Raw genomic sequence first — 20,052 nt, 5'->3', positions numbered from 1 at the left:
ACGCATGTAAACGCATGGCAACGGACAGTTAACCCATGGCAACGGTCATATAACCCATGGCAACGGACAGTTAACCCATAACAACGCATGTAAACGCATGGCAACGGACAGTTAACCCATAACAACACATGTAAACGCATGGCAACGGACAGTTAACCCATGGCAACGGTCAGGTAACCCATGGCAACGTACCGGTTACCATGGCAACGGACCGGTTACCATGGCAACGGACCGGTAACCCATGGCAACGGACCGGTTACCATGGCAACGGACCGGTAACCCATGGCAACGGACAGTTAACCCATAACAACGCATGTAAACGCATGGCAACGGACAGTTAACCCATAACAACGCATGTAAACGCATGGCAACGGACAGTTAACCCATAACAACACATGTAAACGCATGGCAACGGACAGTTAACCCATGGCAACGGTCATATAACCCATGGCAACGGACAGTTAACCCATAACAACGCATGTAAACGCATGGCAACGGACAGTTAACCCATAACAACGCATGTAAACGCATGGCAACGGACAGTTAACGCATGGCAACGGACAGTTAACAGATGGCAACGGTCATATAACCCATGGCAACGGACAGTTAACCCATAACAACGCATGTAAACGCATGGCAACGGACAGTTAACCCATAACAACGCATGTAAACGCATGGCAACGGACAGTTAACCCATAACAACGCATGTAAACGCATGGCAACGGACAGTTAACGCATGGCAACGGACAGTTAACCCATGGCAACGGTCATATAACCCATGGCAACGGACAGTTAACCCATAACAACGCATGTAAACGCATGGCAACGGACAGTTAACCCATAACAACGCATGTAAACGCATGGCAACGGACAGTTAACCCATGGCAACGGTCATATAACCCATGGCAACGGACAGTTAACCCATAACAACGCATGTAAACGCATGGCAACGGACAGTTAACCCATAACAACGCATGTAAACGCATGGCAACGGACAGTTAACCCATAACAACGCATGTAAACGCATGGCAACGGACAGTTAACCCATAACAACGCATGTAAACGCATGGCAACGGACAGTTAACGCATGGCAACGGACAGTTAACCCATGGCAACGGTCATATAACCCATGGCAACGGACAGTTAACCCATAACAACGCATGTAAACGCATGGCAACGGACAGTTAACCCATAACAACGCATGTAAACGCATGGCAACGGACAGTTAACCCATGGCAACGGTCATATAACCCATGGCAACGGACAGTTAACCCATAACAACGCATGTAAACGCATGGCAACGGACAGTTAACCCATAACAACACATGTAAACGCATGGCAACGGACAGTTAACCCATGGCAACGGTCAGGTAACCCATGGCAACGTACCGGTTACCATGGCAACGGACCGGTTACCATGGCAACGGACCGGTAACCCATGGCAACGGACCGGTTACCATGGCAACGGACCGGTAACCCATGGCAACGGACAGTTAACCCATAACAACGCATGTAAACGCATGGCAACGGACAGTTAACCCATAACAACGCATGTAAACGCATGGCAACGGACAGTTAACCCGTAACAACACATGTAAACGCATGGCAACGGACAGTTAACCCATGGCAACGGTCATATAACCCATGGCAACGGACAGTTAACCCATAACAACGCATGTAAACGCATGGCAACGGACAGTTAACCCATAACAACACATGTAAACGCATGGCGACGGACAGTTAACGCATGGCAACGGACAGTTAACGCATGGCAACGGACAGTTAACCCATGGCAACGGTCAGGTAACCCATGGCAACGGACCGGTTACCATGGCAACGGACCGGTAACCCATGGCAACGGACCGGTTACCATGGCAACGGACCGGTAACCCATGGCAACGGACAGTTAACCCATAACAACGCATGTAAACGCATGGCAACGGACAGTTAACCCATAACAACACATGTAAACGCATGGCAACGGACAGTTAACCCATAACAACGCATGTAAATGCATGGCAACGGACAGTTAACGCATACTAAAGGAAAATGTATGAAGGACATGAAGACAACGTGAGATGCATAAAAAAAATCTTATAGAGCAGGTGGTCATGTTTATTTGTTTCTTATACATTCTCTTATTCCTTGAAAACAATAAACAAACTGATTCCACGTCTACAGGAAAAGGCAACATGAAGGTATGTGTCTAATAATGTAAAAATAACGTAGAAATAACCAGAAGTGTTTTCATTGACAATAGAGGAAGTCGATTTTGAGTCACAGCACAATAAAGAAAATCAACAATCTCAATAAAACTAGAGGACGGCATTGCGTATACATACTGTCAATGATAACATGATTTCTCAATAAGAAAGATCATGACAAGAGTCTGTAAACAGTGCAGAAGATATCACTTCAGTTCCATGGACCTTTATTCAATATCACAGTCCTTTCATAGTTTTGAAGTATACAATAAATTAAATTCTTATGGCTTCAGATAATATTTATAATATATATCCTATGATTAATAGCCACAGCATAGACAGACGACATATTCATCACAATTTCCTATTTGTGTTCATCAAATCTCAATTAAGAAAAAAACTCAGGTAAAATATTTTGTACAAAATCATAGACAAACAATGAAAAACAATGAGTTCAGATAGGCAGACACATTGAAAATGTGGTCAAAGGTAACAATCTGAGGTGATTTGAGGTGAGGAATTCTTGCTCATCTTTATAATTCAGTGACAAGTTCAAAGTTGTCATTTTTTGTTAGTTTTGCTCAAGAACTGCTAAAATGTTTCCATTTAATTTTTCCATTTCCATCCCTTTTAAAAGTTAACAAAGTGTGAGTGTCTTTAACCAGCTTGGACGTGACTACGCTGTTTAACAAAGAATAAAGACTTGAATTCCTTTTAATGAAAAATTTGCCACTGAGCTGCATTAAAATCTGACAGAAGGCACTAGACTTATGAGCACAGGTTAAAAGCTGATGGCTTAAGTTACACTGAACACTTTGACTATTAAGTGTAGAACGCATTGAGGAGCTAAAGGCTGCAGTGCTCCTGTGTTGTGACTGATAGACCTGGTTTTAGGGCGACCTCCTTAGGAGACATGGCTGTGTATATCTATATCAGACACAACATATCCAAGTATTTGAACAATGGCACTAGCTGGTGTTTGAAGCAGTGAAAAGGAAGCATATCAATAATCTGAGCACCATGGTTTTGTGGGGAGACTGATGTGGTCAATAAATGAAGTTTGGAAATGAAGCTAAACTGTCCTTGGTGTCTGATCCTGGAATGTAATTGTAAAAATGTCCCCTCAAGAGACACTGATAGACAGTTCAGTGGAACATCACTCTCTATCAGTGCCTCTAGACAGACTGCTGCAATTAGTCATCACCAAAAATCTGATGTCCACAACTACAAACCCACTGAGTGTTTCATCTGATCCTGGCTGCGAGTGCGGACCTGCAGCTGCCTCTCCTTACTCAGCTGTCGATGACTCTGAATGGCGATCCAGTTGCTCTGCAGGATGTTGGAAATCTGCTGTTGCCCTTGGTTTTGTCTGTGTTCCTCCTGACTCTTGGTGTGGTGTTGATAGTGCCTGTGTTGATGCTTGTTCTGGGTGTGGCGGCGTTGAAGAACAAATGTCTTATGGTAGGTTGCAGCTGAGAGCACAGATGTAGAAATTAACTAAAAGTGAGTACAGTTGAAAATACTTTACAGACCTTTAATGAAAAAGTTAGCTAAAGTACAATTAGGAGGAGACTCACGGCTTGTGCAGGTGACTTTAGGCGAGTCCCACTGGCCGTTGGCCTGGCAGCGTATAGTTGGGGTGTGTCTCTGAATGAAGCCCTGCTTACACTGATAACGGAGCAGGGTGTTGATGTCATAGCGCAATTTTGTGGCCCCAAAAACTCGGGCATCCTTCACCACAGGAGGCTGACCGCATGATACTGTTGGCAGGAGATGCAGAGTTTAATAATGTTATTCACAAACCTGTACCAATCATTTCCATTGACACTTGGGACAGTGCAGGAAACTCTAAACATAAGCAAAGCTCTACATATTTGCTGCAGTTCTGTGAGTCCCAAGGAGAAAACTACAGCTGCCCAAAACACAACAAAGGCTCATCTCAGATCGGCCAAAAACATCTTGATGATCTCCAAGACTTTTATACTTTAGACTGACTGACAAGGCAAAAGTTGGACTTTTTGGACGTTTGAGTCCCATTACATCTGGCATCAAACTAACACAGCATTTCATAAACAGAACATCAGACTACCAGTCAAACATGGTGACTGGACTTCAGTAGTGGTAACTGGACTTCATGTCATTTTTAGCTTCTGGTGTGAATAAACATGGTCTCTAATGATGTAGCCAGGTCTCCATGATTATTAACACGCAGCAGTCCCAAATAGAGGAGGTAGTTTCCAGCAATAGCTCTAGTTTGTTGGTCTTCATATGCAAGATGGCTCTTCCATATGTTGAGTAATGGGGATTTAAATGGTTAGCATGCTTGCTTGGTATCCCAGCTGTGCTCCCTATGCCACCTGTGCTACTTTCCAGGGTTGAGAACAAACCAGGAAGATTCTGGCAGTCTGGCTATATCTGGCATGCTGTACAACATATGACTCCCGTGGAACTCTCTAATAACTATACCCTGACACTGTAATATGATGTTCTCAACCTCCATGTGACTATAGATGTGTTAAATGGCAACTGGCACCCGTTAGACCACACACCACCATCTTTGTATTTTGTTTTTACTCTTTGTCAAAAACCAAAATTTGATTGATGATCTGAAACATGTGTCAAATATGCAAAAAAATGTGCATTTTTTAATACAATGCACAGCACTGTAAGTGAAAGATAAAGATAAGTAAAAGATAAAGACTGTACTGTGATTCTGTTGTTTAAGGTTAGAATGATCACCGAGACAAAATTAGAAGCAACAGACAACACTTACTTTTTCATCCACACCCCATGTAAGTACTGCACTGAACAAAACAAAGCTAACGCAAAAGTACAGTTCCTCTCGTGGCCACTTGAGGCTGGCCTCTAAACCTAATCCATGTTGAAGAGTCTGGTACAGAACACAGCTTTGGCAACTGCTGGCAATAAAACTAAACTAAATTGAAAAGACTGTTACTTGGTCTGCAGACTTAGTCTGCACAAATTAGCTAATATGTGTCTGTGTATTACACCTGCACAGTTTATGAATGCAGCTCATTCTATGTTTACTATCCCTAGCCAATAACTTTGAAGCTAAGCTTCAAAGTTAAAGTTAAATAAAAAAGCTTCTCTAAGCTTTTTTACTTAAAGAAAGCATTCTTCCCAGTTGTCCTTTAGTCTCCAAAGAGAACACGTATGTTTTTCCATGTGCATACCTGTTCCCTTTTTGCAGGTAAATGTCAGGTGATAGTTGCAGGGCACGTCATTCCACTGTCCTCCCTCATGCCAGATCATCACCACACAGTCCTCTCCTGACTGGAAGAAGCTGTCCGGCTGGTTTGGCCTCCAATGGTCATATTGCTATCAGAAGACAAATTACAAAGGGCATTATGTTACAGACTGTCTAATTAAATTAGTTTACAAAGTAATGCTGTTACATTTAAGATGGCATGTGCACTTAGCGACCAGCAATGAACAAGCGCTTAGCATCCTAAGTTTGTTTTTCTGTTTTTTTGTGTTTGTTTTTTTTCCTTTTCTAAATAAGGCCCCAGCTGTGCTGGCCTGTTTCCCATGATGCGTGTGAGGCTGTAAGCCCGCTGAGGATTGTTTACTCCCGTGAGGAGCTGCTACAACTTAACTTCTTGTATGGTGGTAAGGACCTCACCCCATGTATGCTGGGTTTTATACCAAAAGACAGAACAAGTGATAAGAGGAAGACAAAAAGAGGGAGACATGGAGGTGTTAAATTGTGTCTGAGGAGACAACAGGTCAGTCGAGCTCCCCTGCCCTCTGTTATCTTGGGAAATGTTCAGTCTGTGAGCAGCAAGCTGCATGAACTCCAGCGGAACGTTAGGTTCCAGAAAGACTTCACACAGGCACAGCTGTGTGATGACTTTTTCTGAGACATGGCTGACAGAGCAGGACCAGGACGTCGATTTTTCAATTGACGGATTTGGAGCTCTCTGAAAGAGCTCAGAAAGCTCCAAATTGCCAGTCTTGGCAGCCGGGGGTCAGTCCGCCAGGACCTCCGCTCCTGGCCGCCACCCGGCACACAATGCACCCGACCCCTATGGCGCCTCCTGCGGGTGGTGGGCCTGCGGGAGGATGGGCCCATGTCTCCTCTTCGGGCTGTGCCCGGCCGGGCCCCATGGACTAAGGCCCGGCCACCAGACGCTCGCCCTCAGGCACCCGCCCCGGGCCTGGCTCCAGGGCGGGGCCCCGGTAACCCTATCCCGGGCAGGGTAAACTGTTCCCTCGATGTTCTTTTCATAAGGGTCTTCTGAATCGCTCTTTGTCTGGTCCCTCACCCTCAGAGTAGAGCCGCTGCTGCTCCACATCGAAAGGAGCCAGCTGAGGTGGTTCGGGCATCTGACAAGGATGCCCCCTGGGCTCCTCCTGGGTGAGGTGTTCCAGGCATGTCCCACCGGGAGGAGGCCCCGGGGCAGACCCAGGACACGCTGGAGAGATAATATCTCTCGGCTGGCCTGGGAACGCCTTGGTGTTCCCCCGGATAAGCTGGAGGAGGAGGTGGCTGGGGAGAGGGAGGTCTGGGCCTCTTTGCTTAGGCTGCTTCCCCCGCGACCTAGCCTCGGATAAAGCGGATGAGGATGGATGGATGGATGGATGGATGGATGGATGGATTTGGAGCTCCATTTCATCGGGATCAGGATGTGGGGGTAAAGGGGAAATCCCAAGGAGGGGGAGTATGCTTGTATGTGAATAAACGTTACTATAGCGCTGTGACTGTTAGAGAGTTTATTTGCACACCAGACGTTGAACTTTTATCGGTTGCCACTGTGCCCTTTTTGCCCCCCTCATGAGTTTCCACAACTTTTCAGTACTATAGTCTATGTTCACCCGAGGGCTCACCTCTCCCCCTCCACCTCAACATTATCACAGAAGTAGGGCATAAGCTACAGGCACTTTTTTTGTTTGGTGGCATGGTTCAGTCAGACCTCTGTCACAGAGAAAAAACTCATTGAATCAGATAGTGAGATGGTCCTGACAGGTGAGTCACAACCCTGTCTAGCCTCCCTGTACTTTCAACAGATACAAAGGATGGCTTTATCAATTGTTAATAATGGCCCCCCATCCTCTATGGGGTGAATTTCAGCTTCTTTCCTCTGGACGGAGGTTTCTAGTCCCAAGTTAGTAATATAAAAACAGCTTTGTCCCTACTGGTGCTACTGTTTTATTTGATTCATCTTCATCTTATTTATATTGTTTTTTATCACGCATCTAATTATCAAATATGTGTTTGTCAGGTTTAATGGGTGTGTGTGTGCTTTGTGAGTGGATGCCAAATGCTATCATTTTTTTATGTAAAGCAAATTTACCTAGGGATAGAAATAAAGTAATCTTGAACCTTGAACTGCAAATTTAGCAAAAACATACATTACTGGCCAAATATTTTAGGTACTTGTGATCTTAGTTGTGATTTAAGCACCTTTCCTGTTCTCGGAAAATGCACAGAAAAAAACAAATTCAATTCAGGTTTATTTATATAGGGTCAAATCACACTTAAAAAAACAAGATCATTTGGGGGGATTTTTAACCTGTCAGCCTGACACTGTGTGGACACCAAGGTTTGTAAATAAGAGAACTTGAAAATGAGTTGTATCTGCTAAAAATCTACAAGTTAGAATCTTAGTGGCCTCAAACTCAAATTCGAAGTCAGGTTTTCTGAAAAACTTGTCAATGCGATAACTCAAAAATTAGGTAATGTAGGATTTTGAAACTGCTGGATGGTTAAGGGGCAGCACTGGCTGTTGCCAGTATTTTTCTCATTAATGTCCTCTTTACGATCGTAGCTACTGATAGCTGTATCTACTTATGGACAACTTATGGACAATATCTCTTTTGTGAATATAGACTATGAAGTCCCCACCTATCCTCTTCAGAAGGCAGTCAATACTCATCACATGTGACTGGATGTAATTCATAAAATATACAGACAGTGGTGCTGCAGAGACAAAAAACAACAGGCCTAAACAAACCCAAGGTTGTGTGGCCTTATATACCAGACGAAATACACAAAAAGTTCATTTTTGTTCATTTTATACTGTATATCTACTGCACGCACTTAACATGGTGTATGGCTCCGATTTGACCCCATTCAGGGTGTGTCTGTATTAAGAATGATAACACATGACACAGTCCTCCCTCTTCAGGATCAGATTTCAATTTTCTTGCTCTGAGTTTCCAGCAGATGAACCATGTGTTTGAGATTGTGTCATCACTGCCTACAACTGCTACATCACATGAACATTTTGCCCCGAATAAGGTTTATTGCCAATTTAAATTCAATTCAATTTTATTTATATATCACCAAAGGTGCTTTATATTAAAAGGTAAAGACTACAATAATATAGAGAAACCCCAACAATCAGATGCCCCTTTATGAGCAAGTGCTTTAGCAACAGTGGGAAGGAAAAACTCTCTTTTAATAGGAAAAATCCTCCACCAGGACCAGCTTCAGGGAAGGGTGGCCAGAGTAGTAATAATAACTAATGCAAAATGGTTTATAAACACATAGTGAGTGATAAAAGATCAGTGAAGAAGAAACGCTCAGTGCATGATGAGAAGCCCCATAGTAGCCTGAATCTTCTCTTAGCTGTGGGATAACTTTGGCGGGTTCAGGGTCAACTGAGCCAAACTTCACTATATGCTTTGTCAAAAAGGAAAGTTTTAAGCCTAATGTTAAAAGTGTCTGTCTCCCGAATCCAAACTAGATGCTGGTTCCACAGAAGAGGGGCCTGAAAGCTCAACACTCTGTCTCCTATTCTACTTTAAATATCCACAAGACAGCTGCCTGAGAGCAAAGTGCTCTAATGGGGTGATATGGTACTATAACGGTCTTTAAGATAAGATGGAGCCTGATTATACAAGACCTTGTATATGAGGAGCAGGATTTTAAATTTGATTCTGGATCTACAAGGGAGCCAATGAAGGGAAGCAAATATAGGAGAAATATGCTCTCACTTTCTAGTCCCTGTCAGTAGCCTTGTTGCCGCGCTGAAGGCTTTTCAGGGAGTTTTTAGGGCCTCCTGATAATAACGAATTACAGTAGTCCAGCATAGAAGTAATAAATGCATGAACTAGATTTTCAGCATCACTTTGAAACAGGATGTTTCAAATTTTAGAGATACTGCGCAAATGGAAGAAAGCAGTCCTGCAAAGTTGCTTAATATGCGCATTGAAGTACATATGCTGGTCAAAAATGACTCCAAGAATTCTCACAGTGGAGGCCAAGGTAATGGCATCTAGTGTAAGTGTAAGATATCATATTTCTAAGATATTTATGGCCGAGTAAAATAACATCAGTTTTATCTGAATTTAGAAGAAGGAAATTAATCATCCACATCATTATATCTTTAAGATATAATCTCTATTCCTAGAGATTAACTCAAGTGATCTTAACCCAGCTTTTTAAGTAGCTTTTTAAGTAGTGGTTTAATTACTGCCAGCTTGAACGCCTGTGGGACATAACCCATTAAAAGAGAGAGGCTGATGATATTTAAGATTGAAATCTTACTGCACCTGGTATTCCCAGATTGTACTGTACTAACCAGAGATCAGGCATGCTCAGAGTGGTACAGCAGCAAGTTAAATATAGCAACAGGTCGTAAACTTGACTGAGGATAAAATCAGCAACTTAGAGATGCAGAAGTAAAGATGGGCAGAGGTTCCCCAATCTGCAAAAAAAAAACCCACACACACACACACACACAAAAAAAAAAAAACTGTCTACTAATTGTGGAACATTTTCTGAATAATTTTCTTCAATGAAGAAAAAAAGTAGGCCTCAATATTTCATCAGCTACAGTTCATAATATCATCATCTCTGCCTTCACGGGACAAGGCTGAAAATCAATCTGGGCCCTCAGGTGGCACAGCATTAAAAACAGGCATGATTCTGTCATTGGACTCGTGTTTTTTGAAGTCAAACAACATTCTGAAAGGTACAGTGTCTGAGAACATCTGAACCCCAACATATTTTCCACTGAAAATCAAAGAAATCTACCTGAACCTGTAGGCTCCATAACAGATTAGCAAACCACGTCTGGTTCTACTTGCACAGTAGAATGAATAAGAATATCAAAAATGAATAAAGATCATGGAATGAATCTTGAGGCCCAATCTGGCCCAAGTCCAGTTCGGTTCCAGTCATTCCCCACTTCATCTGGTTCTGATCTATTTTGGATTCGTTCATGTAAAATGGTTCATCTTGAAACTGTACTGAAATAAGCCTGACTAATGTAGATAGTAGACAGCTCCCTAAGAGCCGAGACATTTCTTGTAACGTGTTTGCTCTACATTTATTAAAGACTTGGAAAGCTGCCATGTGTTTTTCTTTCTTTCAGTTAAATGTGAAACTATTATACTCTGGCTATTAACAGTACCTTAATAAAACACCTCTGCTACTGCTATATGAGAGCCATCATGTATCATTGAAGGCTGATTTTAAATCAAATTGCAAATGGTTACACTGGGGAACAATATGGTAAATGGCCTGTATAGCGCTTTACTAGTCCCTAAGGACCCCAAAGTGCTTTACACACACAGTCATCCACACATTCACACACTGGTGATGGCAAGCTACATTGTAGCCACAGCCACTCTGGGGCACACTGACAGAGGCGAGGCTGCCAGACACTGGCGCCACCGGGCCCTCTGACCACCACCAGTAGGCAACGGGTGAAGTGTCTTGCCCAAGGACACAACGACCGAGACTGTCCGAGCCGGGGCTCGAACCGGCAACCTTCCGATTACAAGGCGAACTCCCAACTCTTGAGTCACGATCGCCCCACGATCAATAATCATTGATGTCTGTAAATCTAACTATATCCATAGCCACTTATCTTATCAATAGTGCTTATCTTACCATTGGTCTGCCATCAGTCCATCTGAAGTCTCTCTCAAACATCTTATCATTCAGGCCAATCCACTGGTAGTCACTTCCTAGATCTGCAGGGAAAAAGCACGATGCAGTGAGTCCGAGATCATTTTACCGAAGCAGAACCTGATCAATACCAAACAAAGCATTTTGGAGAGGAGTGTAAACAGACAACAAAGAATTATGGTGAAGCACCGTTGAGCTCAGTGTCAGTAGCTTCACCAGAGTTTACTTGCAGCTCCATCACTATTCTCAGACTGATTTCTGTAGTAGAGCAGTGACTGCAAATCGTGTAGCATTTGCTTGCGTTTTCAAATTTGGTAAAATTATTATTTATCATCAAAGTTTCATTGTTTGCTTGTTTGTTTTTTTACATACATTCGTTGTGAATGAAACCCAAAGACATGTTGAAATCAATGCAATCAAATAACAAAGCAGCTACTCAAAATGTAACTAATGTTTTAGGTAGCCATTTCTACTGTATTTTCAAAAATATGATCAGATTTAGTTTTAGACCGTCCAACCAAAAGTAGTCTGGACGAGTGGTTGACCACAAACAACAAAGTTGTGCTGCTAGCACGGCCAAAAACTGTTTCATTTATGATATGCATTTTTAGTATTTGTACCCCGAAGGACTTTTTCACAGACTCTCTAGACCCATAATTCCTTATACTCTCGACTGATAGTATAAGGAACATTTTAGACACCTCATCGAAACAACACAAACTTACTATTGACAAAAATTTGCTCCTCATGCGACAGGATGCTGGTCAGGTGGGCTCCGTGTATCCGACATTCCCTCTCTGCAGCGTCCCAGGTCCGACGGTGTGTAAAGTGCTTGTAGCAGTGAGATTGAAACTTCTTCCAACCAAAACCACACATCTCAATGTCTGCAGAAAGAGAAAAACAAAATGTGAAAGAACCATCAAACGAGGTGGAAAAAATATTTCATATGATATACACTTTATCTTGACTTCTTGTGTTGGTGCAGAATTAAAAATGTGGTATGTATGTGGCTATATCATAACTAATGACAAGTCCCTACTTATCTTTAAGGCAATAAAACAAAATCCACATACTGAAATATCAAATTTAGGACATGCCAGGAGCTTCGGTTAACAACTACATCAAATAGGCTCTCAGAATGTTTGTTTCTACTGTCATTAACTATGAACAGGTTCACTGAAACTGCACTCCTGAAGACTTAAAACCATAGCCATGTTTGATAAAGCTACATTTAATCTGGCGGCAGATGCCGTGCTTGCAATCTGAATGTCAACCTGCCTGTATCCGAGGGATGCCCTTCTATTAGATTAACAGGTAAGAGACTTATCCTACACACCTACAGCCAGTCTAGAATCTTCAATTCACCAAACGTTGTGCATTTCGTAGGACTAAACTCCAAGGACTTAGCTTTAATATACAGATGTTACAATAGAAATTAACACCATGGGTTAACCCAAAAAACTGTGAACCACTGTTGTGATAGCCAGTATCTCTGACTAGGGTTCTTGGTTTTATTAGGCCAGCTAACAAAGACTATGTACACCTGTTTCATAGTACACCTCTCATTTCTGAATTAAATACCACGTTCTGACTGATTATTGTGACAGATCACCTGAATCCCTTTTGGCATCTTTTAACAGCTACTTTCATCAGGATAATGCAGAAAGAAATTGTTTGGCAAATCAATTTAATGAAGAAAATTAATTTAGTGGCTTTCAGTGGCCTTCTGAGCAACTAGATCACTGACTGGAAATAAAATGTTAGATAGTGACTTCAGCTTTGGTTGGTGAGGTCGCATTGTAAAGCCTTGAGCTGAGCACGTTCTTTTGGTGTTATAAAACCAGGTTTGACACTGCATGCCTTATCACAGCTTATCACGTGGTAGTGTCAGTCAAAAGCAAACTAATCCAAGTCACCTCTCCTTGTGATGGATCCTAGTGTATTCAATAACACTTAAAAGCTGTGACTGAGATCTTAAACTAATCAATAAAGTGTTTACCAAGATCACAACTCAAAGGAGGAAAAGACTTCTATAGAACCTGTCACAGTATGCGGCACCACACTGTATGAATTTGCGAAGAGGACCCAAAATATAGACACCAACGAACTTGGACCAAAACTTGAATATTAACAAAAGGCGAGCGGGAAGTGGAAGCACAGAAGGAAACAGCTGCCACTAATCTGACATAACGAGACAAAAGAAGCAAAACTGACTACACTGACATAGGACATAGACCTTCAAAATAAAACAGGAAACTGAACGGAAAGCAGACATGACAATACAACTTCACAACAAGGACAAGAAGACAAGAAACATGACAGACTAACACCGAAGACCTAAGTGAAACATAAATAAACTAAAGGCAACCAAAAGATAATCCAATTACTCAACATAATAAAGGAATAACTTAAGAACTCAAAACGTAAACTGAAAACGCTGGGTCAGAGACCCAGGATCGTGACAGAACCAACCTTTTTGCTCTTGCAGACATCACCATTAGAAAGACCACAGGTGCAAATCAGTGTTTATACAGTATGGTCTATGGACCTGATACTACACAGGTTCTGATACAGCAGGACAGCAGCACTAATTTGACGATGAAAATAAAAACCGTATAAACTAAACAAACATAGTGGCAGAACACACAAAACTGAGAGAGATCATGACAATGAGCAGAGGCAAACAAGGGAACAGACCACAGGTGGGGATCGAGCTGAACATAGTCTAACTAACGAGACGGGGAACGAAAACAGAACATGCTGCAAACAGGACAGAAGACTATCAAAGTAAAACAGGAAGTATGAGAAACACACTGAGATGCAGACTGACTAAATACAAGGAACAGAGGGAGCAAGAGACAGAGGCACCACTGGGAAAGAAGCGAATAAACATGGAGACGGAGGCGAGACTATGGAGACACCGAACAAGGGATAGAACTTAAAATACATAACAGACATGGACTACACACGGAGGCATAACCGAGAAACAGACAAATTGAGCATTGAGACAGGACTGATTTCAAAGAGGGATACGACTACCGGAAACTAGACACAATATGACAGGAGGAGGGAAAATGTAAGGCTAGATAACAAATGAAAACCTAGCAATCAAAACTATAACAACCAAAACTAGGATCATGACAATAAAGAGCTGAAGCTGTCTGAGAGCAAAGGGAAGCTTCAACCAGCATTAGTATGCGGTTTCTACTAAACAGACTGTAAGACACAATATCTCTTACTATGAATAAGTGCCTTTTTTCAAACTTCATGTGGCATATTCAAGAAAATGTTTAGACTTTGCTGCTTCGTAACCACATTTTACCCACTCCTTAGGTGTTAATGTGTAGCTAATCGAACTTCTGTCTAAAAGTAGCTATACTACATTTCCCTGGTTGCCTATCACTGCCTTCTAGTACACTTCATAATCTGGAATCAGATTTTCATTTGTTGATGAAGTTACATGTTGTTTTGGAAACATGCTGTTGTAACGGTGAAGCTAACAGCAACACAACAGCTCTGAATTTTATTTCTGTGCTCTGGCCAGAGACGGTGAGAGAGAAAGAGAGGCACAGAGAGAGCTGAGGTCCAGCTGGGGAGTGAAAGCCCCTCACTGAATGAGCTCAGCAACACACAGTTGGACTTCATTAAGTCTCACAAACATCCAGTTGTCTGCAGGTCAAGCACACAGAGACACACACAAAGAGCTCATGTATAACACACATTCAACTTCATATACAAGTCACATAATCAGCCCTTTGCTTTGTCTGACCATACAAACAATGGCTGTTTTGTATCAGTGGCACCAGAATTATACATGCCAGTAAAGTCATGATGGACAGTATCTGTCGAGTCTTTTAAGGTAGTAGCCATCATCAACTGACCTCATTTTAATCCTGCCTCTGTGCAGCTACCTGGAATGAAAGGTGAGGTCTCTAATGAATGCAGCACTATAAGCCACAGCTCTCTGTCTGCCAGTTTGAAATTAGCAGAGTGGTCAGTTGAGTATGAAACATAGCATCACTCAGCATCACCCAGGATATTAAGCCCAGCCTGAAAAAACTGAAGCAGTATTGTCAGTATTGATTCAATTCCACACGCAGCTGCAAAAGCTTTCTGGAAAAATAGAGGGCAATTATCTTTCTTCCCTCATTCTTTCCATTGGCAAAAAGCTGCAAGAGGACAGCTGTGTCCCTGATTTTTGAACTCTTGCATATACTAGGAAGGAAAAATAAGCAGTAAACAGTCCATAATTTATGTCTGAGTGTCTACATTTAGCTTTACACACTGTATTCATCATTCAAATAGATATGCCCTGCAAACTGGGAATTCTTATAGCACCAATGTCTCTATTTTTTCCACAAGACCCCAACAATGCTGACTTGGATAAGCAGAACAAAATGCAAATTTCCTCAGGAGTGTAGGTACCACAATATTAAGCGCAAAGGATGTTTGGAAGAAAGCCGCTTCTCTCCAAAAAGAAGATGTTGGCATGGCTTAGCTTTGCAGAGCTAAATTTGAACAACAAAACCAAAATGGAGATGTTTGACCATAATAAGAGCAGCATGTTTGGAGTAAACCAAACAGCCTAAACACCTCAGACCAACTGTCAGCACAGTGGTGGAGCGATGATGATTTGAGCACCTTGCAGTCACTGAGTGGAGCATCTTCTGCTTGGCACACACCCTTCTCCAGGTCCCAGTGTCACTGAACTAGCGAGTGGAGTGGCACACCACACTACACCTCCGCTACATTTTTGTTAAATAAATAATAGCACATAATATGTAATTTGTTCTTGTTCATCTGTGGTTGTATTTAACTCATTTCAAGACTTGCTAAGGACCAAATAACTTTTTAAATATCCTGATATATACTGTGAAACCTCAGAATTGACAGATCCAGTTGTTGTACTTCTATTCTACAATGACTGCATATGAATACATTAAGTAGTGTATAATGTATGACTCCAAACCATTAATAGACTGAGTAAAATAATTTAAGCAAGCAAATAAAAGCGGAATTTAGTTAAATGGCTTCTTATCATGACTACATGATACAAAAGAAAAACTATGGGGCCTCATTCTGAAACCAAACATTTTGCTCAGAGCAGCAGAAAAAAAAACTGTTGCTGCTGAGAACTGTTTCCTTGTTTGGAAAATATTAATCCTCGGAGTCCTCTTGTGTGCCTGAGTTTTGATTATCTGCTGAGTAACGGCAGAAATATTAGTCCTACGGCTGGAACTCATCTGTTGAAGAGCCAACGCCCAAAGCTGAATGATGGCCCAAAGACCCAAACTCTGCAGTAAGTTCAGACTTACTTGAAAAGAATATATCTGAGAACTGACTTCCATAGATGAATGATTTTGACACAGTTGCTTATTAATTCTGTTTCCTGACCTTGTTCACAGAACTCTCCTTTGTAGCTCGGGAGGCAGAGACAGGTGAAGGAGTTGATCCCATCCAGGCAAGTGGCTCCATTCAGACACGGGTTAGACTGGCACTCATCAATATCTTCAGACATGCAACACAGACCAGCATTATTATACATCCACCTGTCAGGAAGGGTCAGGATGGCTTGTTAAAAGAGCACACCTGGCTCTGAGGCTCTCTGTACCTGTTTCACAGTGCCACCCGGTGTATCCAGGTGCACAGATGCAGACATTTTGTGGTCCTTTCTTGTAGCACGAGCCTCCGTTCTGACACACATTGGTTGAGCATGGCAGGAGATCTGCCAAGGAGACAATGAGAATGGAAAACGATTAAAATCATCAACATCATTAAGAGCGGTGAAACGTACTGCAGTTCAGAAAGGCTTTGCAACTCCTTATTGGCACAGCAGGGCTGTCCACATTTGTGGTAATAGACACTCGGTTTGTTGGTGGGCTGACCTGCTCATATTAAAATATATCAGAAAATTCAACATCTGCACAAATGTTTACAAGGAACCTTCAATTGCAAACAGGACAGGCTTTTATCCTGCTGTGAATTTTTAATGCATATATTTGTAGAACCTCTCCATCTTCTAGAAAAGCGAGGCCAACAAGGGACAACTTAAATACACTGTTGCTACAAATCACATAGGCAAACCTGGAAGCTAAATGCTAAATGCTGCTTAGCCCTGCGACAGACTGGCGACCTGTCCAGTGTGTACCCTGCCTCTTGCCCTAAGAGAGCTGGGATAAGCTGCAGCCACCCTGAAAAAGGTAAGCACAAGAGAATAAATGGATAAATAAAACTAAATTGAATGTCTTGGGTTCAAGACTCTGCATTTTTAAGCTGGATTTGGTCACTTCTGGTTTGAAAAACATCACACAATGCCAAAATGTTCGTTTTGTGAAGCCATGAAGTAACCGCATTTGAACAAGCAGGTGGACTAACATGTCAGCTAAGGACAGTAAGGTCAGCTCACGGATCTGACAGTACATTATTTGTCGTATAATTTCATTAAAACTGCTAGGTCAGGCCTACCAGACACCTGCTAGCTACCTCACATCTGACTGAAATCATCATGCCCCTAAAGTTTTACAAATCCATGAGGGTGTGTTAACAATGGGTGAGTTGTTATGAAGGTGGAAACTATGTAATAATTTTTTGTGAGCAGCTATTAAGCTGTCTATTTAATACTTGATGTGCAAAGGGAAAACCTTGTATTTGGGAACTTTAAAAGTGTATTACAGACTTTTGATAGCACAAGTGGGTATTACCATTGAAAAAGCATGTTCTATCCCTTTTAACTACGGCAGAAGGCTGAGAGAGGGCTCAGCTCAAACATTATAGCTGCTGCCAAAACTGGCAAAAATGTTAAGCAGGGGAACGAAACCAAGCTGCTGTGCTGTTTAAAACAACTGAAGCAGCTATGAACCAAACCAACAACAACAGAGTTCATGTACCTGTAATGTTTATAGTGCTGGTCATGACTGAATAAGTTGTGTCCGAGCTGGTCTCAGGTTGAACTGTGGCCACTGTCTGTTCAGGCATCTGAGGTTGGGACTCCACAAAAAAGGGGGTGATGTCTTTATCATTGTCTACAAACTTATCCTCTGCTACAGCAGTGGCAGCCGGGTCAGGGATTAGAGCCCGCTGGGGGACAGAATAGCTTTTTTGCTCAGAAGTATAAAAGGGTGAAGTAGTGGAGAGTGTGGTCTGGTCTATGTTCTCCATGGTGGACAGGTCAGCATGTTCTCTGTAAAACTGAGCGTGGATGTCAGAGGAGGCAGACGGAGACTCAGTAGCGACAGCTGGATGGCTCTTATTTTCAAAGGAGGGATGGGTAAAGGGTTTAAGTTTGCTCATTTCTGCAGTTGTGCTCTTTACATTGGTGAAGGTCACAGCTGCCATGGCTGGTGAAACAGTAATAGCGACTTCTCTGAAAAGTTCCCCAGAAGCTCCCTCCTCATCAGACAGCTGGTCTGCACCAGAGTCTGGGTCTGTAACTGCAACATCACCTGATGAAACTCCAAGCACATCTGCGATTTCTGTAGGTACTGCAGGTGAAGGCTGTTGGGTATAAAGGTCATTTGAAATCATAGTGCTAAGCATGGTGCTAAGACTGGGTGTGTCTGACGGGTATACATCTTGACCTGAAGCCTCATCTTCTCCAGAGGAAGACCCTTCAAAGTCCCCAGTCTGGGCCTGCTCAGTGGTTTCCTGTGACTTTGTGTCTGGGATAAAAGTCACAACCTCTGTTCCTCCGATTTCTGTCTCATCAGTCCTCGCATCCAACTGGTGTCCGGTAGCCAGGGTGGGTATAGCACCATCTGTAGAGCCCTCCTGCATACTGCCAACCTCATCATCTGTGGAGTTGCTTGCAGAGCCTTCCATGTCCTCATCAGTTAAGGCAACATGAGCAACATCCTTGGAAACACCAAGCAGGACTGGAGTTGATATTGTAGAGACAGGGGGAGTGTATGTGGTTGAGACTGCTGTTTCATGTGGTTCTTGAGTGTTGACTCTCATGGCATCTGTAAAAACATAAGAAACTGTGTCTGCATCCAGGCCTGAGACTGCAACATCATCTGGGTATACAGCTTGAAGATAAATGCTCTTGTCCGTGGTTTCCTGTGGAAATATCTCCCCGGTTCCAGTTTCGAAGGTAAAGGGAGTCGTGCTGATGTCTTCTTCCTCCTCTACTTCTGTCTCATTCACATTTCCAGGAGTGGCCGTCTCAAACTGATCTCCTCTGGCCTCCTCTGGCTGCTGTGGTTCAGGTGTTACCTGGATGGATTGAAACAAATTGGCTATTTTTAACAAATGAGAAAGAATGACAAAGAGCCAGTAGCTTGACTCAGACCAGATTAGACTATTTTACACATTCACGGAGAGGGCGTCTGGTTGAATGATTTGAATGAATTAGTTTGCTGAAGACACAGCTGTGTTTACTAGTAGTGATAGAAAAAAATGGGAGAACACACAAACACAGACATACATATATATGTATATTGGAGGATTAAACTAGAATTATTTAGTAGACATATCAGTGTATAGAAAGTACCTCATGTTTTCCATTGACAAAGCTGACTATTTGTGCCATATCAATCGGAGGCACCTCAAGGGAAGTGATCTCCCCGCTGCCCTGGATACCTTTACTGGTCACAGGCTGCTTCAGGAGGTCCACGAGACGTTTCACTAGAGGCAGATGATAAGCAGCCATATAACACATCAAGGCAAAAAACAAAAAAAGAAAAGAAAAACAAGCAACAAGTGTTATGATTTTATTCCTTACTTAAAGTGCAATGTCAGTACCAGGCCACAGCCTCTTGGGAAAAATCAAATAAATCACCATACAGCCTCTATGTTAAAATGACTAACTTTAGAGCAAATTTAAAATGGTTTGCAGCCTGGTAGAAAAGTTTTGCTTATTATAATTAAACTAGATCATCATGGTATTGTAGCATAAAGTCATGTATAATGAAGGCCTCAGAAACACAGGTCTAGAGACGGGTCAGTCATGAACTAGCAACCAGCAGTTGA

At 42.4% G+C, this 20,052-nt stretch overlaps 1 protein-coding gene across 2 annotated transcripts in view; it reads right to left on the bottom strand.

Annotated features, from left to right (window-relative positions):
* Positions 1-2,092: 2,092 nt before the first annotated feature.
* The window catches only part of vcanb (versican b), a 34,980-nt gene continuing 17,020 nt past the window's right edge, over positions 2,093-20,052 (bottom strand). For both annotated transcript variants that reach the window (XM_085280606.1, XM_085280607.1), the window contains exons 8-16: positions 19,574-19,707; positions 17,973-19,296; positions 16,697-16,810; positions 16,480-16,593; positions 11,811-11,969; positions 11,068-11,150; positions 5,399-5,543; positions 3,782-3,964; positions 2,093-3,676 (exon numbers count right to left, since the gene is read on the bottom strand). In XM_085280606.1, coding sequence (XP_085136732.1) covers positions 3,429-3,676; positions 3,782-3,964; positions 5,399-5,543; positions 11,068-11,150; positions 11,811-11,969; positions 16,480-16,593; positions 16,697-16,810; positions 17,973-19,296; positions 19,574-19,707 — 2,504 coding nt within the window. In that variant the 3' untranslated portion in view covers positions 2,093-3,428. The remainder of the gene's footprint in view (positions 3,677-3,781; positions 3,965-5,398; positions 5,544-11,067; positions 11,151-11,810; positions 11,970-16,479; positions 16,594-16,696; positions 16,811-17,972; positions 19,297-19,573; positions 19,708-20,052) is intronic.

The sequence above is a fragment of the Mchenga conophoros genome, linkage group LG7 (assembly GCF_057382185.1).
Source record: "Mchenga conophoros isolate Kocher_MC1m ecotype Shallow Benthic linkage group LG7, M_conophoros_male_GT1.1, whole genome shotgun sequence".
In the NCBI taxonomy this organism is placed as follows: domain Eukaryota; kingdom Metazoa; phylum Chordata; class Actinopteri; order Cichliformes; family Cichlidae; genus Mchenga; species Mchenga conophoros.
The sequence above is the reverse complement of the archived record's forward strand: the minus strand, read 5'-3'. Positions and strand labels throughout refer to the sequence as shown.